The following is a 23,309-nucleotide window of genomic DNA, read 5'->3' on the forward strand; positions in this document are numbered from 1 at the left end:
GAGGCAGGAGAATTGCTTGAACCCGGGAGGCAGAGTTTGCAATGAGCTGAGATGGTGCCATTGCACTACAGCCTGGGCAACAAAAGCGAAACTCCATCTCAAAAAAAAAAAAAAAAAGGAAGTGAGCAGTAGCAGTAGAAGTAGTTTCATTGAATAAGTTGGGAAAAGCTTTAGTAGGGCACTTTCATTCGACTCTTAAGACTCTCAATTGCCTCATCGTTCACTTGTCTGTCTTGTACAAGTATGGCCATTTTTTCATCAGGGTCTAGTACCATGCTGAGTACTCAGTGGAAACTTGGCCTATGTGTGTTGATGATGACAACAGGTGGTGTGGTTTGGTTGTATCTGAATGTTGGGAGAAGACATTCAGTGTGGCTCCACGGATGGGTTAGGTTGGATTAGAGCTGAGTAAGAGACAATCCCTCAGATCATGGGAAAGAAAAAGAGATGAAGACGCTAAAGGAATAGGAGAAAGATGGAAGGAATGGCAGCAAGGACAGAAAAGGAGGAGAAAGAATGGGAGGTCAGGAGTTGCTGGAGGTCACGATATGGTTAGATCTCACTTCCCCAGGCCCCACTCCTCCAAGGACCCCAGGAGTTTTTACTTTGGGGGCCCCCCCAGGGCATTGGGGGAATTTGTGGATGGAATCAGAGGAGATAGCTGGCACCTCGGTCCTCTTGGGAGTGTCAAGCCTCTTTAGTCACCATGGAGATAGTTTGCCTCTGGCCTCGGAGACTCCCCCAGGGCCTGAGGCCCCTCAGCCAATATTTAGCCTTCCTCCAACTCAGGTACAACCAGAGACAGGGCAGACCCAGGAGAGCAAGAAGTGAGAGACGGAGAGAGAGAGAGTGCGAGCAAGCAACCCAGGGTGGCCAGAGCAAGGAGTGGAAAGAGGGAGGTAGCATCACAGGCAGAAGGCAGAACTAGGAAGCCTCTGCTCATGAGCAGGGAACCCCCTAAGAGTGGGGGTGCAGGGCAGGTCAATGCAAATAACTTAGGAATTCCCCATGTCTCCCCCTGGGCCCCGCTCCCTGCAGCCCCGGCTGGTGATCATGGTGGGGAGACACAGGAGAGGGCCAGCTAATTGCTGGGTGTTGAGTGTTGTTGGGATGAAGAGGCTGGGGAAGGGACTTGAGGGAAAGACTTGCCCTGGGGGAAGGTGGCTGGTGTAATCAAGAGGCTCTCTGCCTTCACCCAAGGCAGGAAGGAAGGCTGAATGCTACTCCCTGCCAGGTGCTCCAGTCTGAGGTCTGTCAGAGGCAACTGTTTGAGCAGATTGGAAAAATCAAGCCTCAGATGGGGCAGGACTTGGGTATAGCTCTACCTGCCCTTTCTGGGTCATTCTTAGGAAGAAAACCCTACAGACATGGGGCAAGGGGACACATTGCCAGACACCTCCATTTGAAGGCTGGTCAGAAGGCCACTTTCCCAGACATGGATAGGGACATGGGGGTGGATGGCAAGATGGTAGGCTAAGATAGTGTGGGGTACAGTGGGCAGGTCTAGGATGTGGCAAGAGGCAAAGAGAAGGGAAGGGGAAATTGAGGTAGGACCTGAGGACAAAGGGCTGCTTCCAGTCTCTCTCGCTGCTTCTCTCAGTTCCAGAAAACAAGAAACCAAAACTCCAAAAATAGAAAACTTTATTGTCAGGCTCAAGGGCATGTGGGACCCAGCCCCAGAAGCCTAGTGGTGAGGAAGAGGTTAATGCACAATACACACAGAAGGCACAATGGGGAGGTCCCCTCCCCTGGCAGACTCCCCACGCAGTTATCCACAGGACCCCAGGTCTCCCAGTTTCCCTCCTAGAGAAGCACCTAGGGCTGGTCTCACATACAGACCTAGGTTTGGAGTAGACTTCTTCCCCATTTCCCTCCCCACCTATGCTCACCTGCCCACCACCCCCAACCCACAAGGCCCAGTAGCTGGTCCAGGGTCCGGGGACTTGGCAAATCACAGGTCTCTCCCCAGTGGGGAGAGGGCAGGGAGGAGACCACAGAGCACACCCTCCCTTAATCTTCACTCAGCCTAATCCCTGTGCCTGGGCAAGGCAGCGGTGTTATTACTAAGGCCCCACCTCCCACTGCTGGCTCAGGCTGGCCCCCACACGGGCAGGCACAGTAAACCTGCTCCATCACTCCCACACCTCGGTCCAGATGGCTCCACGGTAGGGGTGGGATAGGGGCCGGGGTGTGCTGAGCTGAAAGGGCTGGCCTACCTGCTTGCTGGGGTATTTGGGGGGGTTGGTGCGGTAGCTGTAGTCGGAGTACTGCTCAGAGCCCGTGGACGTGGTGTCCCCGGTGCCCACGAATGTGTTTGCAGGTGGCAGGTCCTGTACCACCTGGTGCTTCTTGGAGGCCGAGGGTGACTGGGGCTGCAGCTGGATGGAAGGCAGTGGGGAGTTAGAGCGGTAGTGGCGGCCCAGGTCAGGGCTGCCTGGTGGGTAGTTGAGGGGCAGGTGGATGCGGGGACTGTCCCCAGGGGCATCGCTCATCAGGTTGAACTTGAGGGACTTCTGCAGCCCGGCCTCATCCTCGTCCTCCACTGGCTTCACGGGCTTTGGGGACTTGCTCTTCTTGCCCTTGCTTTTGTTTCCCTTGGAGGCCTTGCCACTGGGCTTGGGAGCATACAGGTCCTTGGTCTCCTTCTTACCAGCCTGGTAACCACTTTTCGCCTCCCGCTGTCGGCAGTAGCGCACAAGAACCGCCAGGGCGATGAGCAAGGCCACGGCCACCACACCGGCCACCACACCAAAGAGAATGTTGCCACGCTGCTTGGAGCGCTCATATTCTGGATCCCCAGCAATGTCAATATCCAGCGGCGTGTCCAGGCTGTGGCCCAGGAGGGTCTCCAGCAACGTGCGGTTGGCCAGAGTCTCATTGACATAAAGATGGACCAAGGCTGTGCCATAGCGTGGGGGCTTGCCGCGGTCACTGACCTTTACCACCAGGCGGTGTAGCCCATGGTGGCGCCGCTCAATCTCCTTCTCCAGGGTGATGGCACCTGAATGTGACCCAATCTGGAAGAGTCCGTAAGGATTGCCACCTGCAATGCTGTAGATCAGCTCAGCATTGACACCAGAGTCAAAGTCCTCGGCTGCCACCTGGCTGACCGTCTCACCAAGACGTGTCTGGGGGGTCAGCAGCCGGTGAGAGGTGTTAGAAGGGGCAGTGATATAGGGTGCATTGTCATTCTCGTCCAGCACATTGATGGTGACACCAACATAAGCTGAGCGAGGTGGGACGCCACCATCCACCGCCTTCAGCTGGAAGGTGTAGGTGCTTTGTTGCTCTCGATCGAAGCTCAGGCTGGATAGGATGGTGCCTGTGCCATTCTGGATAACAAAGTCACCGTTGTCCTGCTCCACTGAGAGCTGCACCTGGGCATTCTCCCCCTTGTCTCCATCAATGACAGTCACCATGCCCACTGGACTCAGCGCTGGCATGTTCTCCATCACTGAGAAGTTGTAGCCACTCAGCATAAATTTGGGGTCATTGTCATTGCAGTCCAGCACATTGACAAGGACAGTGGCTGTGCCCTGGAGGCTAGGGCTGCCCCGGTCAGCTGCCACCACCTTCAACTCATAGCTCTCCCGCTGTTCCCGATCCAGGGATGTCTTCACCTGGATCTCTCCAGTCTCGGGTGAGATGGTGAAGAGGCCCTTAGCAGCCGGCTCAGGCTCCAGAGAGTAAACCAGCTCAGCATTAGAGCCAGAGTCAGCATCACTGGCAGTGATCTCAGCAATCACTTCACCAGGCTTGTTGTTTTCCGGGAAGGCAACCTCAGTGACAGTCTGAGTGAAGACAGGTGCGTTGTCATTGACGTCCACCACCTGCACCTTGAGGGAGTTGGTGCTGGAGAGTGGGGGGTTGCCAGAGTCCACAGCCACAATCTCAATGGTGTAGTCTTTGACTTTCTCGTAGTCCAGGGGGGTGGTAGTCTGCAGGAAATACTTCTTCTTGCTGTCACTGCCTGTCTCACTGGCCTGGCGCAGCTGGAAGGGCACATCACCTGCCACCACACAGGTGACAGCTGCATTCTCTCCCTCATCTCGGTCAGACACCTGCACCAGGGCCACAGCTGTCTCCTCTGCCACATCCTCTGAGATGTTAGCCATCCCATCTTGATGAGTCACTAGCCCTATGCCCCGGATCTCAATGGTGGGGGCATTGTCATTCATGTCCTTCACGGTCACAACCACCTGAGCACGGGCACTCTTGGGGTTGGTGCCTCGGTCCTTAGCAAGCACTGAGAAGCGCAGGGTGCTTAGGTCCTCACGGTCCACCGGGCCCTGAACAGTGATAAGTCCAGTGTTCCTGTCCAGTCGAAGAAGACGCCTCACAACTTCGGGCGCCTGGTGGAATGTATATTCAATCTCTGCATTGGCACCTTGGTCTGAGTCATTGGCCTTCACCTATGGGGCAGGAGAGAAAAACAAGGAGAACAGAGATGGTTTAGATCAGGGATAGCAAATAAAGGGGCACATATGCTGCCAATGTCCTTTCCAACAAGCATGGCAGACATAGCCAATCCAACATCGCTCCCTTTCCAGAAGCCATGTGTGTACTGCCTTTTCCCAATTCGGACTCTCTGGCAGGCATTACTAACCTATTTTCCTGAAGAGCCCAGATGCAGCCTGCAAATCCTCAACAGTGCTACAGGCAACTATTGGAGATGGGACAGGGCAGAATTAAACTTCACTTGTCATTGCTGTATGGGTCCACAAAAATACCAGGAGAGGGTGAGGATCCAATAGAACTAGGGAAGCCATTTCACCAATGAACCCTGCCTGAACCCTCCTGAAGAGATGGAGAGGTACGAGTAGTGGAGGGGGTGTGTGTGCCCTTGTGAATGTGCACTACATGCACGCGTGTACATATGTATATGTATGATTGTGTCAGAATGTGTGATTAAATGTGATATTTTTGTGTGAGAAGGTATATGTGTTTGTATGTGTATGATTGTGTCAGAATGTGTGATTATGTGTGATTTTTGTGTGAGAAGGTGTATGTGTTTGTGCATATGTGTGTTTGCACACATGAGTAAAGACTCACATGCCCACCTGAAGGCCCCAGATCGGGGGATTTCTTTTGAAAGAAGTCAGGTAGGGTTGTGGGTCAGAGAAGCCCTCCAGGCCGGGCCCCAGCCACCGCTCTGTCAAACCGGGGAAACCTGTTTCAGCAGCAACTTCTCCTCCTGGCTGGCACTGGCTGGCGAGGCACCAATGTGAGGAATCCGGCCTGAGCCTGCAGCCAGGAGGGAGGGGTTGATGCAGGCCACAGAGCCTGCTGGCAGTGGGCTGGGCTCCCAGCATCAAACAATGAACTGTCTGTCCCTTTGCAGTCAGTGGGCACGCCCTCCCACGCCAACTCCGACGCGCACTTGACTCAACTCTATACAAACACGGTTGGTAATGGGGCAAGAGGACCCAGGTGGGAATGGCCATGGGGTACTACTGGGCAGGGAGAAACATGAGGGCTGGAGTTAGGTCACAGCCAGACAGAATGTGACGGCTGTGGGGAGTGAGGGGAGAATAAGCATAACTTGGCAGAGTCTCCGGGGTAACAAAACGGAAGAGTCCTGGGTTCAAATCCCAGTTATACCACTTCCCAAGTAACTACGTGACCTTGGGCCAATTATTTAACCTCCCTAAGCCTCAGTCTATGAATGTGTGAAATGGGGATAATAATGTAACCTATTTCACAGAACTGTGGTGAGCATCAAATGGGATAATACAGGTAAAAATGCCTGATACTGCCTGGCACAGGGAAAGTGCTCCCTAAATAGCATGTATTTCTTTTTGTCTGTCCAACCGTCTACCCTCCTACCCACCTGCCTCTGAAAAATCAGTGCTAATGCAGTAGTGGGCACTGCACCTAGTGAGTCCTCAAGCCACTGTCAGTCCTCTCCTCCTTGGGAATGGGAACTCCAGCTATCCCTGCCTGGGCTTTTTCTACAGTGAAGACTCCTGGGCAACAGTTCCCCAGGTACCCTGGTCTCTGTTTACATCTCTGAGTGCCAAACCCTAGCAGTTTCTCCTCCCCTCATCCTGTCTACCTGTCACCAACTTTATGATGAGGATCCCCAGTCTCCCTTGCCTCTAGATTGGTCTTCCAGCTTCTTATCTGCCTCTTGTCTTACCTCTCTTTGTCTCTGTCTGTGACTCTTGGCTTCTGTCTCCTTTCTATCCTTGCTCAGTTCTGATTCTGCCCCTTTCCCACAGCCTGTTTTCTTCCATCCTCTCTTTTCAGCCCTGCTGACCTCTCTGCTTACTCTCTGCCCTACTCTCCCGCTTCACCTCACTGGGAGGTGGTAAAGCTGTTACACACCTAGGCTCTGAAGCCAGACTCTTGGCTGTGGCAAAGGTGGACTCTGAACTCATTAGCTGTAGGGTATCAGGCGAGTTTTCTAATCTGTTTGGGCTCAGTTTCTCATCTGCAAAATGGGGATAATGCTTACCTTGTACTGTAAGGATTAAATGATATAATACACATCATGTGTTTAGAACGGTACCTGGCACCTAGGCTATTATTATTTGCTATCCCTGACTGTCTGTCTCCCTTTTCTTTCTCAGTCTCTTTTCCAGGTCCCAGTCCACCAGGCTCTAAAAAAAAAAAAAGGCTGAAACTCCCACCCATCTCCCACTTCGGCTTGAGGACCTAGGACTAAGGGTTTTCCAGGATGGGTAACGGTGTCCAGGGCAGGCCGAGCCTCCTCAGCTCCCTCACATCAAAGAGAGAGGCATCTTCAGCCCATGGGGAAGGAGAAAGGAGCTGGGGCTGGCAGGAGGCCAGAGCTGAGATGACAGCAGGAGATACACCCACCTGTCTGCAGAGACGCTTTCTTTGCTCCCTCCCAGGCCCCAGCCCCACCAAGCTGCCCAGCGCCTGGGGCAGTTCCCATGGAGAGGGGTGCTGAGAACTTCAACAGAGGAAATTGACCCCCCACTGAACCCCACTGTGCCAAGCATCCCACACCTATGGGCACCCCATGCCTAGGGGAGGAGGCAGGTATACAGACACCTCAGTATGTTTTTTCAGAACTCTGAGGGTCCCACCTGGCTAAAATGATCTCATTTGACTTTGTCAGGAAGAGGCAAAATGAGGCTATATCCTCCAGCTTCAGGAAAACCTTATCTGGCTAAAGGGAAATTGTCCCTGGTTGGGAAGATACTCTCATCTCAGGAGAGATTCTACCTGGATAAACGGTGATTCCTTTGTTCCAACTCAGCTCACCCGGCTGGCAGAGAAGGATCTACTTGACTAGCACGGGAGTTTCACTTCTCAGAGGTTTCCCCAGCTTGAGTCTGCCTTAGGGGTCAGGGGAAACTGTTCATATGCTATTTCACTGTCACCTAAGTAGCCTGATAGAGGAAAGTAATATCACCTGCTGGGGTGGGGCGGGAAAGACTCCCCCGGCTGACTTTGGGGAGAAGGGGTCTCACTACAGTATTCTGGCAGTTTTTCCCCTAAGTGAAGGGAACTCCCATCTGGTTGGGTGGGCTCCCATCTCTAATGGTGGGTCACCCTGACAGTTATACGGAGGGGGCCTCTCACCTGGATGACCGAGTGGCCTATGGGGCTATTCTCAGATAGTTCGGCCTCATAGGAGGGCCGCTCAAACTTGGGGGCGTTGTCATTGGTGTCGAGCACGGTGACACGCAGCAGGGCACTGCTGGCGCGTGGGGGGCTGCCGCCATCCTGCACCTTGATGGTGAGGTCGTAGGAGTCCCAGCGCTCACGGTCCAGGTTGCCCATCACAATGAGCTGTGGTTGCTTCTCCTCCTGGTCCTCTGCCACCTGCAGCCCAAATAGCTCCTGGGCCTCAGGCCCAGCCTGCAGCTCATAGGATGCCACACCATTGGGACCAGCATCACGGTCTGAAGCCAGAGGGATGGGGAAGAGTGAGCCGATGTTGGTGTTCTCAGGGATGGCCAGAGTGATGACTGGTGAGGCGAAGTTGGGTGTGTTGTCATTGATGTCTTGTACTTCTATCTGGCCCTCTAGCAGCCGGGGGCTGCCATTCTGCACGAGGTCTGTGATAGACACCTCAAACTCCAGGATGCAGGGATCACCAGGGAGCTGGTTCTGGCATTCACGGAGCCCCTCACGGTCGATGGAGGTCTCGGTGGTGAAAATGTCACCTGTCTTGCCATCCACACGAAGGTATGGGGCACCCACCTCTAGCTTGTACAGGTGCCCCACATCTGGAAAACCATAGTCGGCTGCGAGGCTCCCAATAAGGGTGTTGGGTGGCTGTTCCTCCAGCACCTTGTACACTACCCGAGTGGCGTGGCCTGGGGATGGAGCCAGCAGGAGCAGCAGTGCTAGCAGCATGCAGGGCAGCAGTAGCCGTTGCCCCCCAGGGCCTGGGCTGTGCCTCAGGGGCCCCATCCTGGCAGGCCCCAGAATCAGGAGGGCTGCAAGGGGAAGAGGCAAAACAGAGGCCATGAGCTGGGAAGAGAAGCCTGGTCCTGAGCTGCCCAGAGCTGGCCCCATTCTCACCCTCTCCCACTGACACACAATTCTCCACAAGAGCAGTCAGTCCCAGCACAGAACCCCGATTCCAGAAACTCAGATCCCTGAATCTCATCCACAGCTGGCAGTAGCAGCAGTGTCTTCCCCAGCTGGAGGAGCCAGTAAGAGGCCTGGCATGCCTAGAGCAACTCCCGCCCATGGAACACCCTCACCCACCTGACACTCCCTGGGCCCAAGCCCGGCTGCCTGCCCTCTTTCCTTCTTTTCCTCCCTGCTCTCTGCTCTGTGCTTCACCCAACACCTCCTTCTCACGAGCATCCTGCCTTAGTCACCGATGGTAATTACCTTGATACTGAGATAGGGAGAGAGAGCCAGTGGAAGGGTGAGGCCTCGAGCATCCCCAATTGGAGCACCCCTCCCCACATGCATGGTAGGAAAGAGACACAAGTACGTCCTTACACGCCCCAGACCCTGGGACCTTGACTTGTCACACTGGGCTCCATTAAGGTTGGCTGGAGGGAGAGGGGATGATGTCTCAGTTCTCTTTATTCTGAGATGCCAAGTCAGTGCATATGCATGAGGTACGACATCTCAAATCCTCTTTTTCTGACAATCACCCACGGTGCCCAGTATTCTCCACCCCCATAAAAGGCCAGCTTGAATTGGGCAAGGCTTGTGAAAATGGTTAGGGTTGAGGAGTAGGTGTTAGCCTTCCCCGACTTTCCCCCAACACATATGCCCCAGAACGTGCACACAGGAACATGCACAGTTGCTAGGGCTCCTCTCCTCTCCCTCCTACTGCCATGGGCAGGTGCGTACAAGGGAACACAGGTCAAGATTGCGGTCAGAACTGTGGTCAGGGCTGACTAGCCCTGGAGTTGGCATTGGGAGCTGCCCTGGCCTGTCCTTAGCAACAGGGAGCCCAGCAGGTCTAACTGGGACAGAGCTGCCGATGATAATGACACCACCAGCCTTTCCCTGGCCACTCCCCCACCCCACACCCTCTGGTCTCTGGATGAACATCTGGCTCTTATTTGACATCTATCTCCATATATCCAGCCCCTACTTCACACCTGCCTCTCCCAACCTCTGCCCTAGTCAACCACAAGCTGCACCCCCATCACAACAATAACCCCCTTCTTCTGCCCATCTCCCCTGGCTTTGAGGTCATGCATTTGCAGATCCCAGCTAGACCCAGCTACTGTCTCTGTCTTGAATGATCCCTCCTCTCCAACAAAATCATGGCCAGTCCCTCCTTTATTCAAATCCAAAATCTTTGGATCAGCAGTTTCTTTAGAGGCTTCTGGTTCAGTCTCCTTTCCCCACTTCCTCACTTTTACCTGGAATACCTGCCCCGCACCTGGAACACCCACCCCACATCAATCCCACTGAGGGCAGGCTCTGGCCCTCCAGGAAACCTTCACAGTCCTCTCCTGCCCACGGTGACCTCTTCTTCCTCCAACTCACAGCCGCTTATTGTCTGCTCCAATCCCAAGGCAATGAATCATGGGGCTGACTGGGACACCGCCCGCCTGTGTTGTTCAGCTTCAGTATTGTGCACCTATTCCTGAGTTCTCTGCCTTTCCAGGCAAATGCAAAGCACCATGAAGGAAGGGACAGTATTCTGTACACTCACTCATCCCCTGCCCCCTAACAATGCACCTTTGCACATCTGGGTACACTGTAGGGACTCAGTCATGCATTCAACAAATGTTTATCAGGCATTTACAATATGCCAGGCTCTGTCCTGGGCACAGGGATGCAGAAGTAAACAAGACTGGTCCAATCTGCCATGACAGTGCTTCTAACTCAATGACTATTTGTTCATTTTGTTTGGTTGCTTCTGTATACCATTTGGCGAATGTAGGTCAGAAGGGTGGAGAAGAGCAAGGGCTGTGGCATCAGACAGTCTGAGGCAAACCCAGCTGCTCACTTCCTGGCTGCATGACCTGAAGCAAAGATTTAGTGCCTCAGTTTCCTTATCTGTAAAATGGGGATAATACTACCTATTTCCTAGGGTGTTTGAGATACTGTGGGCTAAATGTGGGTACTCAACAAAGGACTCCTTCAAAGCATTTAGCACAATTGTAGTTGTGTACCTGTTTGGAAAATGTGTTAATTGTCTGTCTTTGCTCCAAGATGGTGAGCAGAAAGCAGGAGAGTTTCTACTTTGTTTGCTCCTACCTCCTCAGGGCTTAGCCCTGGACCTGGCACACAGTGGGCACTCGGCAGCTCTTGAATGACTGTTGTTATTTTGGCTCTCTGGGCTTAGCCTTTCCTGGTACTTTGCTGTGTGACCACTGCTCTTTTACTTGCTCACTTGCCCGATTCCCCTACGCCACTGAGAACTTCCTGGGGTAAAATGTAAGTCTTCTCTGTTTAGGGCACATAGTAGACTCTCAGCAAATGTTTGCTGAATGCACAGAGTCCTTAGATAAATCAAACACTTCCCCTCCTCTGTATGGCCTTCCCCAAGCACAGGCCCCTCCCTAAAGTGTGTGTGGCGTTATCAGATTGGTGTGCATGTTTGTTCCCGTTGCAATCTTAATCTCTTTAAAGGAAGCAGGAATTTATCTGTACTCCATTTGGATCCACCACCACCCCCCTCCAGCCACCTCCCCTCCACCTGCATGGACCTGGCACAAGGCTCATCTGACTACTTCAACCCCAACCCAAACACATCCCCAAAGGACCATCACCAGAGAACCTCATTTTCTTATGGGACTGTATCCTGCTGCCACCCTCCTCTGCATATACAAGGTGGTATCACTGTGCACCCCAATTCTCTACAAAAGTCTTGGCAGGTGAGGCGTTATGTGGGAAGCCCACGGGAATTACCCTAAACCTGACCAAGAGAATAAATAAGGCAGTCACTGTTTGCCTCTGTTCTCTCCAGATCAAGGATATTTAAGATAGTTAATCTTTTGTGGTCACATCCTCCTTCAAGAATTTTATAAAACCATGGTGCAGATTTTTCCAGGAAAAATGACTGTTCACAAATTTTAGCTGCTAATTCAGGGGGCCATGATCTGGCAGCAGTCAGGGCAAACGATGTGTGGCCACTCCAAGAGCTACGAATTAAGCCCCTACCTCAGGCTTCCTCCATCTCACAGTCACAACCTGAGGCCCTATAACCTTTCAAACCTCCTAGGCAGAACAGGCACACACGCTTATGAGACTACCTCCGCCCCCCACATGCTCTTTCTCACCCTGAGGAGTTGCCTTACCTTCAACCAGCAAAAGAACCAGTTAAGGACTGTGGTATCTAACCTCTGAATTGGAAAGAGAAGGAGAACCACAGGATAATATCCAACTCAAGGAAGGTATGGGATGGCGGGGCCGGGGAAGGGTCCCAGAAAGTACGAGGAATGTGGCGAAAAGAGGGTTGGGGGAGAGTTGCTCACAGTGGGGAAAGGAGTTGAAGAGGGCCTAGGCCCTTCAAGCATCTGGAGAGTTTCTTCAAAATGAAGATTATCTGGCCCCACCCTTAGGAATCTTTATTCAGGAGGTGGGACCTAGAGAAACCCCCAAGCAATTGTGATGCAATGGTCGACCATCTGGGTACAACTTTGAGATAATTCCAGGGAGTTAAGAAAGAGCCTGAGGTCCTGCAAACTCTTTTTTTTTTTTTTTTTTTTTTTGAGACAGTCTCACTCTGTCGCCAGGCTGGAGTGCAGTGGTGCGATCTAGCCTCACTGCAACCTCCGCCTCCCGGGTTCAAGCAATTCCCCTGCCTCAGCCTCCCAAGTAGCTGGGACTACAGGCACGTGCCACCACGCCCAGCTAAATTTTTTTTTTTTTTGTATTTTTAGTAGAGACAGGGTTTCACCATGTTAGCCAGGATGGTCTCGATCTCCTGACCTCATGATCCACCTGCATCTGCCTCCCAAAGTGCTGGGATTACAGGCGTAAGCCACTGCGCCCAGCCCCTACAAACTCTTATCATCACCTTTGCCATCATAATCACTCATCATCATCACCATCTCAGCAAACACTAAGATTTTACTCAGTACTAAGCATTTTACACACGTGATCTCTTTCCTCCCAACCCTCTGAAATGGGTAGTATTTATTATTACACTCCTTCCCATACTACAGATGATCAAATGGGGGCTGAGAAAGAATAAACTGTCTTAAGTCACAGAAGTAGTATGTGAAAGAACCAGGACTTGAGAAATAATGCCTCTTCACATCCCAGGGTCTGGGGGAAAGGAACAGAAATATCTGAGGCTAGAATCTGATGCCTGTTATGTCACACCTGCCTCCCCACCATTCCTGGACTGCCAACCTTGCCCAGTAAGGAGGGAATAAGAAACAGTGGGCCTAAGGGTCAAGGAATGAACGAGCCCAGGCTTCCTAGGCTGCTGCTGTTCACCCAGGGGCCCGTAGAGGTGCAGGGAGAGAGCCCGGGTGGCCTGGAAGGACAGGAGCAGCAATAAGGAGGCCTTCCCTCACCCCTGCTCCCACCATCTCTGAACTTTGTCCCCAGCAGTTGGGCACTGGGAGCCATTAGTCCCACACGGCAGCCTTTGATACATGCAGCGCCTTATCTGCCCTTCCCCAGGCCCTGGCTGCCTTCCTGGGCAACGGTGCCCTACCTCCCCCCAGTGACATGGGCACCCAGGACCCTGAGAAGCCAGAGCCTGAGGGGGAACAGGCACAGGGACCCATGTCCCTCAGATAGAGGAGCAGAAGTGCCATCAGGGGTGTAGGAGTAAGGGATAAGGAGGGGACGGAGTCCCAGAAAAGCTGAAGGAAATACCGTCTGTGTCAACATCTGGGAAGGGAGAACAGAGGTGAGGGTTCACCCGGAAACTTCATTTCCAGCCCACCCCGGGGACCAAGGTCCATTTTGCTGAGTGCTGTGGCCAGAGAAAAAACACACAGAGGCAGCCACCACTGTCCCAGTAGCCAGGTCAGCTCTGACTCCCCACCCTCGCCCCAGCACTGTTACACAACGGTCACTGCCGCGGGCACAAAACACCAAGGGACAAACGGACTGTCGGAGGAAAGGGGAAGCAAATGGGGTTGCGTGGGGTGGAGCTGAACAGAAGCCTCCCACAGAGAGCAAGTGTGCAGACCTCAGCTCCTCTCCCCTCTCTCCCACAACCCTCTATTAGCCTCTGCAGGGCTTCTGGGCACCTGCATGTCAGATTGTTGGGGTTAGAACCCTCGCTCCACCACTTCCTAGCTGTGTGACATTAACCAAGTGAACTTACTTTTCTGAACCTGTTTCCATACTGTGAAATGGAAATAATGAATCCTGCCTCTTGAAATTATTTAGGAGAATTAAATGAGATCTCATGCCTATAAGGTCTATTACATGAAGGTCTATTTACATTACATGTAAAGGACAAATCATTTTTTCTCTAAGCCTTCCAATTGCTGAATAGATCATTTTATTTCCAGCATCAGGCACACAGTGGGTGCCCCTTGGTTCGATGAATAAACAAGCCAATCCCTCGCTGGTTGGTAAGTCCTATGAAGGCAACGACGGTATGTCTCTTACTACTGCATCCTCACCACCCACCATGGGCCCTGGCAGATAAAAGGTGCTCAATACATTGTTGAACAGAATCTCTGCACCAAATATCCTTGCTCACGGCAGGGGCAGCCCTCACCTTCTTCTTTCCCCACACCCCTCCCCGAACCCTGATTCCCACTTAGCTCCTCCCCCACCCTCGCGGCCGCCTCCTGGCCCTTCAACCCCCTTCTTCCCAGCAATTAGCTTACTATCACTTGCCCAGTTCCCCTGCAGAAGTAGCCACAGTAGCAGCCCCTCTGCTAAGAAGATGGCAGACCAGCAAGACACCCACTTCCAGCTGAAGTCCCTTTTGGAATTGAGAATTGGAGGTGGGTAGGAGAAGGGGTAAAAACTAAATGCGGCCAGAACTGAATCCAGACTTGCCTCCCTATGACACTGCCTCTGGCCACCTCTGGGGGCCAGTCTGCCTTTCCCCTCGATTCCACCCCATGCCCTAGTCTAGTTGTAATTACAGGTTCCAATTCCCCCAGACCTTAACGTCAATAAAGTAACACCCACCTACTCCCGCGCCCCCCACCCCAAACACAGCTAGACCTCCGGCTTGTCATAAAAACTTTCTGGGCGGCCCCTTCCCTGGCAGCTCCCGAGGGTTGACCCAGAGCAGGTGCCAGAAGGCTCTTGGCGTCTTCCTGCACGAAGTCCTGGACTCTGCCGACCCGAGCAGCCCCAGTCCGCACCGCCTTGGTCTGCGGGCGCTCCCAGCACACACCCAGCGCGCGGAGCGACTCCTCCCAGAGGACGCCGAGTGTGTGTGTGTGTTGCGGGGATTCGGGGGTGGCGGGGGGGACGGCGGCAGTTTCTTGGGCTCTGGTGGCCCCACCCCCACCCCGGCAGCGCCCAGCCTCCAGGAACCCAAGGCAAGGCTAGGGCGCGGCGTGGTGAGAACCCGCCTCGGCTAGTGGGGGGAGCCCTTGCGCCCCCCGCACCCAGGCCACCGCGGGGAATCCCTCCTCCCCGGCATCTCCGGCCTCGGCCTAGGGTCCCCCGCAAGCCGGCGCCGGCTCGAGCAGCGCAGCGGGCGCCGGGAGGGGGCGGGGAGGGAGCCGGCGCCGGAATCACAAAGCCGCGAACCCGGCTAGGCGGGGACATTCTCATAAAACCGACCCTCTCGTGGCGAGCGGAGGGGGGTTTTTCCCTACGCTCAATTCTCCAAGGCCTCAGTGCCGCCCCCAGTCTTTCCTGGCAGAAGAAACAGTAGCCGACCACTCTTGGGGAAACTGAGGCCAGAATTCTGACTTACAGAGGGTAGCTGGGGGGGGGAAGGGGTGCGAGACCACCTCGCCTGCAAATTCTGCTCCTGTGCCTGCCGCGATTTCCCTTCTGGCTCCAGGGCCTGCCCGCGCACACACTGGCCTACAGCGGGGACCAGGCGGAGGAGGCGCCCAGGTGTGAGACGAACCCAGGTGTGCGGGACCCACCAAGGTGTGTGGGACCCAGGTGTGCTGGAGACCCAGATTGCTCAGAAAACTCAGCTAAATGGCTGGAAGAGGGTCGCAACCACCGTCCCGGGCTAGCACCCTCTACAAAGGAACCTGGGGCCCCGGAACTCCGGGGAGGCGGGATGGCTTGGCCAGCCAGGTCCAGCTTGTTCCCGGAACACCGGCCGGTTCGGCCCGGGAGTGGGGGTTGGGGAGGCGCCGACTGGGAAGCCGGCAGGCCGGCCCAGGCTTCCCGCTGTGCCGATATTTACAGTAATAATGTCGCGATTAACGTGGCGGGGCGCTTGGGGCTCGCCGAGCGACCCCGGCGGCTTCTTCTGCCTGAATCTGGACTCCGAGGGAGAGGAACGGAGTGTGTGTGTTTGTGTGTATGCGCTGCAGGGTGTAATGTAATGTGACACTGTTGGTTTGAGGTGTGTATGACACCCAGTGTTAAGATGGGTGAAGCAGTGTATTCTGTGTTTGTGACCGTGAGGCGCTGCTGTAGGTGCCACTTCCTGTGTTAGGGTGTGTGCCATCAAGCGTGTGCTGAGATACTGGGTTGTGTGTTTGTGTGGGTGCAGTAGAGGGGTGCAAGGAGACCTGTGCTGTGTACCTATGTTCTGGCCAAGAAGTGGGTAAGATGATATATGTTAGGGTGTGTTCCTTAAAGGAATGTGGGGGGTGGCTAGGTTTTGAGGGTTCATGTAGTGAACTGTGGCTGTGACACTCGTACATGAGGGCACGAGATTGTGTTTGTGTGTCCACGTCGCGGGGTGTCACACCCGGTTGTGTTATTGCTCTGTAAAGCCACGGGTTGTGTGTCGGTGCTGCTGATCGTGCAGACACTGAAGCGGATTCTGAGCTGGTGACGGTGCCCCAGTGGGCGCTGGTGTGCGGGAGGTATGTCTGTGTGCACATATGTACGGATGTATGTATGTGTGTATATATGTCCACGGTCTGGCCCTCTGGGTGCCCGCTGGAAGCTGGAAGCGGCTGAGTGAGCCGAGCTAGTTGCCCAACAAGTGTGTATGTATGTGTTGTGGACAAGGGTCCTTGCTTGCTCCGTCCTCCGGGAGACCCCCACCAAACTGGGGGCCGCGCGCTTCCCCAAACCCATCCTCCACGCCGCGCGCTCCTGGAGTCTCCCTATCTCCGTCTCTCCGAGCGCGCCCAGGTTCGGGACGCGGGGACTGGGGTTCTGCTCAGCACCCCCTCCACTCCCTCGGCTTCTCGCCGCAGACCTGGGAGGCCGGAATCCCTCGGCCGCATCCCCCACTCTGGGCTCCCAGCCGCCCCCACCTCAGCCCCCTGGCGCCGAGCTCGGGCTGGGCCCCCGCGGCCTCGCTCCGCCGAGCGCCCCTCCCTCAGCTCCCGCCGGCCGTGACCGCTTCGGGCCCCAAGCCGCTGCTGCCTCCACCGCCGCCGGATCCTTACCCGCCTCCGGGCAGCGCCGGCCGCCTGCCCCGCTGTCCATGAGCCGCCGCCGGCCCCGGCCCGGGCTGCGGCTCCGCACGGCTGGGGCTGGCGCTGCGGTTCGGGCTCCGGCTCCGGCTGGCTCTGGGCGCAGCAGCCCGGCGGCTTTGCGTCCGCGCCGCGCTCCCGCTCCCCGAGTGTGTGAGGCGGCGGCGGCGGCGGCGGCGGCGGAGCCAGCAGAGAGCGGAGCGCACAGCCCGGCCCGCCCCCTCCCTCCCTCCCCCCTCCCTCCCGGCCCGCCCGCCTCCCCGCCCCCCCCCTCCGGCCGGGAGGTGGAGCTCGGGACCGCTCTGGTCCGGCTGGGAGGGGACCCTGAGCACCGCTCCCCAAAGCCTGGACCCCTCCCTTTGCCATCTCTTTACCGCCCGAGGCCCAGTACACAGGCCGTCCCCTCCTCTGCGCTTCACCTTACACTTATCTCACCCAAGCCTCCATCTAGGACTGCTCCTGGATTCCCCTCCTTACCCTACTCAAACACCTGTCCCTAGCTCTGTCTGCCCGCTGGGAAGTCGAGGCAAGGGAAGCGCCTTCTTCCCTGGGCACCTGCTCCTCCATATCCACCCTTTTCCCGCCCAGATCCCGGATCGCCCTGTGTGGCCCTCCCTTCCCGCTGCGCTCGGGGAAAGTTCACCCCTCCCCCTCCGGCCGAAGCCGCAGAGCGGTCAGCCTCGGTGGCCGCAGCAAGCCGTGGGGGTGGGGCTATGGAGGGGACCGTGGGAGGAGGAGGCTAATGGCACCCGGGGGTTCTAGAGTGAGGATGGGGAAGATACACAAGCGTGAAGACGAAGTGCTGCTCCTGAGCTTAGGCTATTCGAGGGTCCCCTGATCACCTGCCCTCTGGGCCGGCGTAGTGCTGCGGCCACACGTATTTGCCAGTGACTTACAGTATACAGTCACCGGGTCCCTGCCCCGCGAGGCCGCCCAGTGTCACGGCCTGTGTCACACGCCCTTGCAGTGCCACACGCTCCCTATCACACTCACACTCACCAAATCACACACGGTGTCACACGCAGTGTCTCACACACTCCAATACTCGGTTTCTCCCATTCAGCTCTGGCTCTCTGGCGCCATCTAGAGGTCTCTGAGCATCTTGGGAACTCCCTCTCCTGAGCTTGCGGTTTGGTAACCCAGGCTGCCAAGTGTCCCAGTTCAACAGGACCTCCTGCCTTCTTCGCCTGCAGGCCCAGGCAGAGTGTTCTAGGTCAAAAGAATGAGGAAGGTTATCCCTAGCCAGGCCTAGTGCTGGGTGAGGAAATGCTCTCGTTATGGGATGACCAGTTGCTGGGCCTCTTTTTGCCATAGCCTCTGACTCCCGATCTCTGTCCTTCCCCATTTTCCTGTTCCTACCACTCTTCTGTGCCTTTCCTCTTTCTTCTACCTCCTTCTCTTCTCAGCTCTTGCCTGTCTCGGTGGGATGCTCTTCAGGATAAAAGTGGAATCTCTGGCTAGCTAAGAGGGCAAGCAAAGTCTGTCCAAGATCTCTCCCAGAGCAGCCCCGCTTAACTGGACTCCTTTTCTGGCCTAGGCCCTGCTCTATCCCTCAGGCCCAGGAGCCCAGGGACGGGGCTCTAGATGGGAGATTGGGTAATCTGGTGAAAGAGGGGGGTGGGTCTGTCCTGTAAGTAGCTTCTTTCTGTCTCTAGAAAGCTCATACTCTCTACATCATTGAGCACAGCTCCGAGGAGGGACTCAGTGGCCCAGAGAGAAGAAATCTGCCGCAGAAGAGCTGCCCCGGTCTCCCTGCCCCCAGCGTGTGCCCGCTGCCCAGTGCAGCAAACCCTCCCCGGTCTGCTTGCTGGGAGCCATTCAAAGGCTCCTCTGTTCTCCTCCCTTGCTCAGGGCTGAGCAGGATCAGCAGCCGCAGAGCTGGGCAGGAAATGCTAATCTCCCAGATGTTCGCCTCCATCCTCCCTGCTCCGCCACCATCAAACTCAAATTCTGCACCAAGTGGTAGGAGCAGAACTGGGCCAGAGCAGCAGCACCAGGGTGTGCCTACTCTTCTCCCTGCTCCCCAGCGCCTCCTACCCCAGCTGCCAGGCTGGGCTCTGTGCCCCTGAGTCAGGGGCAATGTAGATATGAGAATTGGGACCTTTTTCCCCCAGGAAGGAGGGCAGGTGAGCAAGCAGGGACTGGGAGGATGGTTGGGGAGCAAGGGAGGTGGCGTTTGAAGAGGAGAGAAGTCAGATTTTTGGCCCTGTACCAAAGTGGGGGGAGGACCTGCTTGGCAAGTGAAGCATTGGGGGAGGCTCCTGAAACTGATGGTGCCTGAGTTCCAGCTGAGACTGTGGCCAGGGATTGGAATCAGGGTGATGCCGGGTATGGGAATGGTTGGGGTGCTTGCTGTGATGTCCATATACCTGGGATGGGCTGTGGCTAAGTGAACTAGGATTCTGTAGGGCCTGGAACTGTAACACCAAGGCTGCTGCCTCTGATTATACTTGGGACACTGTTGCAGTGCTCTGATGCTGGTGTGCCTAGGCTATAGCCAATAAGATTACCTGAGAAACTATCGCCAAGCTGTGTGTGTATGGGTGTGTGTGTGTGCATGTTGAGGGAGGGCTGTAACTGATAAGCTGTTGGGCCTGAAGCTATAGATATGAGGCTGGCACACCTGAGACTGGCTATAGCTAAGAAGCTGTTCCCTGTTAATCTGATGTAGATGGGACTGTAGCTGGATCCATTGCCTAGGTCCTAGGAGATGAGAGGCTGTTGCCAGGAGCCTGTACCTGGGAGACAGGCTGTTACCTGGGATAGGAGCAGAGCTACTGTTGTGTATAGGACTGTAGCTGAGCTGCTATTGGTCCTGGAGCTGTAGCTGTGATGACAGCATACTGGGGATTGGCTATAGCTAAGATGCTGTTGCTCAGGATTGTGGCTGGGCTGTTACTGTGTGCTGGACTCTAGCTGGGATGCCTGCAGCGATAACTTTAAAGCTTGGGTGTAGCTAGGAGGCCATTTCCTGGTAATTTTGCTGGACCATTGTTGTGTGGGGGCTGTGGCTGAGACTCTATTGTCTAGGAGATGACAAGCTATTCTGGGAGGCAGGATACTACCTGAGATGGAAGCTGATGTACTGTTGGAGCTGATCTACTGTTGTGCCTAGGGTGGTCCCCAAGTGGCTGTTGCTGGGTCAGTGATGAGCTGGGTGGGGGAAGCCAAGTGAGTCCTGCCTTGAGGTCTGGGAGATGCCAGGAGCCCTAGGCTGGGTGGGGGCTGCTGCTCAGGGGAGGCCTCAGCAGTTGCTCTGCTGTGGAGCTGGAAAGCCTGTTTTCATTACTGTTTTAACTCTTTTTTTAACCTTGTTTTTCTCTCGGCTGCACTTTCGCTCACTCATTAATTTTGGTATTTTTCTCACGGTGCCTCAGCCCCTGTCACGGCTGCCATGGCAACAGGAGGCAGTGTGCTCAGTGCCAAAATATCTGATCAAAAAATAACCAAAATAAGCAAACACCAAGACGACTGTTCTGGGGACTATGGTTGAGGGAGAGCCGATGGCTCAGATCCAGGAAACCCTAGGCTCCAGGGTACCTGTTTCACTACCCCTCTCCCCCAGGGAAGCTTTGCTGAACGTTCTGATAACCTAGAGGGCCCCTTTCCAAGGAATTCCCCACAGCACAATCTCCCAGGACTCTGGGATTTCCAATAGTTCCTGTCCAAGGGGCAGCTTTGCCTTAAGTGGGAGCATCAGGAGAGGGTGAGGGCTGGGGATCACTTCCCAGGAGCTGGCAGATGAAGCTTCTAAGAAGCTCCCTCCCTGCCCTAGCCACAAGCATCTGCACTCACTCACTCACCCACCCCTCTTCTGGCCCTTCTTGCCTTAGGCTTATCTCCCTTTCTCTGCACCCAACCCCCACTAGGCCACTTTTGTTTTCTCGTAGCCCAACATTCTGATGGGATGAACAGAGGGGAAGAAGCTGACAGTCTCCAGCCCCCTACCAACTGCTCAGTGGAGGTGCCAGAGAGGGGTACCATAAAAGTGGCTGACATTCCGAGGCCTCTGCCCACCTCTAGCTCACCTTCCTAGGGGAGATTCCTGAACATCCCTGACCACTCACACCGCACTCCAATTTTCCCTCCGCACTCCAATTTTCCCTCCGCACTCCAATTTTCTTGGGAGCCTTCTAGTTCCCTGGAGACCTCCTCTCAAGTGGGCCTGTCCCCAGGAAGGGTAAAAGGATAGAGCCTCACATAAGTTAGAAATGAGCAGAGCTCTTGGTACTACCGGTCTCTTTTCCTTCTTCATCCACCACTTTCCCCTCTGAGGAGGCTTGTCTAGATGTCTGGAGCACTGGGAATTGGGGGAATGAGGAGCAGCCCCTTGACTCTGTCTCAGTCACATCACTTAATCACACCTCTCCTTCTGCCCCACCCCTCTGTCAGTGAAGTCTCACTCCCAACAGATCTCCACCCACTTCAGGGAATGGCCAGAACTCGCCTCCTGTGTCTCTCTTTCCATTTCTATCTTCCCCTCCCCCCAAGAGCTGTAGTGGCCTTGGCCTCCTGGCAGTGCCTTCCCAGCCTGTTTCCATAGAAACTGGGTAGGCTGTGCAGTGCAAGAAGTGGAGGGGAGACAGGAGCAGGAAGGAGGGACCAAGCCTTAGGGACAGCCCCCGATGAAGGGACCAAGAGAAACGGGGAGCTGCCCCATGCAAACTGAGGGAGGGACCCCGATTTGGGGAACCCGGCGGGATGGAGGGTGGAGTGGGAAGAGGTAGCAAAAGCTTGGTAGCTGGCTTTGCTGCCTCCTGAGGAAGGGGCACAGAATCTCCCCTTCACTGCCACAGGTAGCGGGGGTTCCTCCCTCCCCACCCCCTTAAAATCCTTCTTTACCAGGAACTGCCTGATCCAGATGAATCTCTTCTCCGGGGCCCACTAGTCTCTAAGAAAGGGACCATGGGATTCCTTTCTTCCCCGAAGAGCTCCCCACTCTCCCTGGCCAGAGTCTCCTTGATCGGGAGGCTGGGCAGCCCCCCCTCCCCCGCCCTGGGGACCCGGTGGCCGCCGCTGACCCCGTGGCGTGCGGCTCTGAAAGGCCCCATTCATCTCTGGGGGCTGAAGGCGCCATTGTCCCCAGCGGGGGTTGATGTGGGGAGTGAAGGGGTCTGGACTCAGAAGGAAGGAATGCGTCTGGAGAAGTTGCCCCCGGGGCTCCAGGCTCAAGGTCCCCACCAGATCTCCATCCGGACCCTTTCACGACCCCGAGCCCTTTCCCCAGGAGCTCCCAGCAGCCTTCGCGCTTCTCCGGAGGGTGGGGACTGCCGCGGCGCGGGGGCAGCCTCGCCCCACCTCTCTGGTGGACTCCAGAGAATCATTTCTGGGACCGGGAGCTGTCCAGCACCTCGGGTCCTGACGGACCGCTGATTCGCCTAGGTGCCATCGGACAAGCGGGTGCTCAGAGCCAGCGCTGGTGGCTCGGGAGCTTTCCCCCAACCAGGCTAAGACCACCAAACCACGCCTGGCCCGGATGAGCTTGGATGCAGCTCCGGACGTGGGGATCCATCGGTGCTGAGAACTGACCTAGGGAGCACCTTGACCCCTGCCCTATCTGGGCACAATTGAAGGGCCAAGTGCCACCAGACCACTTTCCTGGAACCCTGTCTCAGACTTGGGCAGGAAGAAGAGCCACGAGAGGTCAGGCCTTGCCTCTCCCCGCGTTCCCCATCTTTCTCTGTGCCTCTGTTTCTGTTTTCCTCCAGCTCTCCTCCCTCCTCCTCTCTTTCCTTCCCTGCTGGGTTGGGGGCTGCTGAATTATCATTTCTCAGCTCTGCTAATGTGCTCCCCGCTGCGGGGAGGGATCATCATTCTGGGAGATGATTAAGTTTCAAATTGTTTTTCTCTGTGTTGTTGAAGATGAGGCTTTAATATGGTCCTTCCTCAGCCCGGGAGCCTGCCCCCATTCCTCTTCTCCTAGTACTCTCCTCACTAATAGGCTACGTTTGGGACCATGTCTTTTGTGGTCCTCGCCAAACTTTTATGTGTATGGGGTGGTAAGGGAGAGGGGCATAGACCTACCCTTTACTCAAAGGGGAATTTTTTTTTTTTTTTTTTGAGATGGAGTCTCACTCTGTCACCCAGATTGGAGTGCAGTGGCGCCATCTCAGCTCACTACAACCTCTGCCTCCCAGGTTCAAGTGATTCTCCTGCCTTAGCCTCCTGAGTAGCTGGGATTAGAGCTGCGCGCCTCCATGCCTGGCTAATTTTTTTATTTCACTAGAGACAGGTTTCACCATGTTAGCCAGGCTGGTCTCAAACTCCTGACCTCAAATAATCCGCTTGCTTCAGCATCCCAAAGTGCTGGGATTACAGGCATAAGCCACTGTGCTTGGCTAGGAATACATTTAATATAGTGGTGAGAAACACTGGTTTGGAAGTCGGACAAGTCAACATTTAAATCCT

The 23,309-nt window shown here is 55.3% G+C and overlaps 1 protein-coding gene and 1 long non-coding RNA gene across 4 annotated transcripts in view; one reads left to right on the forward strand and one right to left on the reverse strand.

Moving 5' to 3' along the window:
- The window catches only part of PCDH1 (protocadherin 1), a 32,088-nt gene extending 15,032 nt beyond the window's left edge, over window positions 1-17,056 (reverse strand). Inside the window, exons 1-3 of one of the 3 annotated variants that reach the window (XM_032158191.2) lie at window positions 16,875-17,056; window positions 7,555-8,417; window positions 2,217-4,412 (exon numbers count right to left, since the gene is read on the reverse strand). In XM_032158191.2, coding sequence (XP_032014082.1) covers window positions 2,217-4,412; window positions 7,555-8,417; window positions 16,875-16,914 — 3,099 coding nt within the window. In that variant the 5' untranslated portion in view covers window positions 16,915-17,056. Of the gene's footprint in view, window positions 1-1,102; window positions 4,413-7,554; window positions 8,418-8,502; window positions 8,660-16,874 lie in introns of those variants that run through there. The other 2 variants (XM_032158192.2, XM_032158193.2) reach the window with 2 other exon arrangements.
- A 5,139-nt stretch (window positions 17,057-22,195) lies between these two features.
- The window catches only part of LOC131383655 (uncharacterized), a 38,154-nt gene continuing 37,040 nt past the window's right edge, over window positions 22,196-23,309 (forward strand). The window contains exon 1 of the long non-coding RNA XR_009213834.1: window positions 22,196-22,544. This is a non-coding gene — a long non-coding RNA (uncharacterized LOC131383655). The remainder of the gene's footprint in view (window positions 22,545-23,309) is intronic.

This window comes from Hylobates moloch, unplaced genomic scaffold, assembly GCF_009828535.3.
Source record: "Hylobates moloch isolate HMO894 unplaced genomic scaffold, HMol_V3 SCAFFOLD_6, whole genome shotgun sequence".
In the NCBI taxonomy this organism is placed as follows: Eukaryota; Metazoa; Chordata; class Mammalia; order Primates; family Hylobatidae; genus Hylobates; species Hylobates moloch.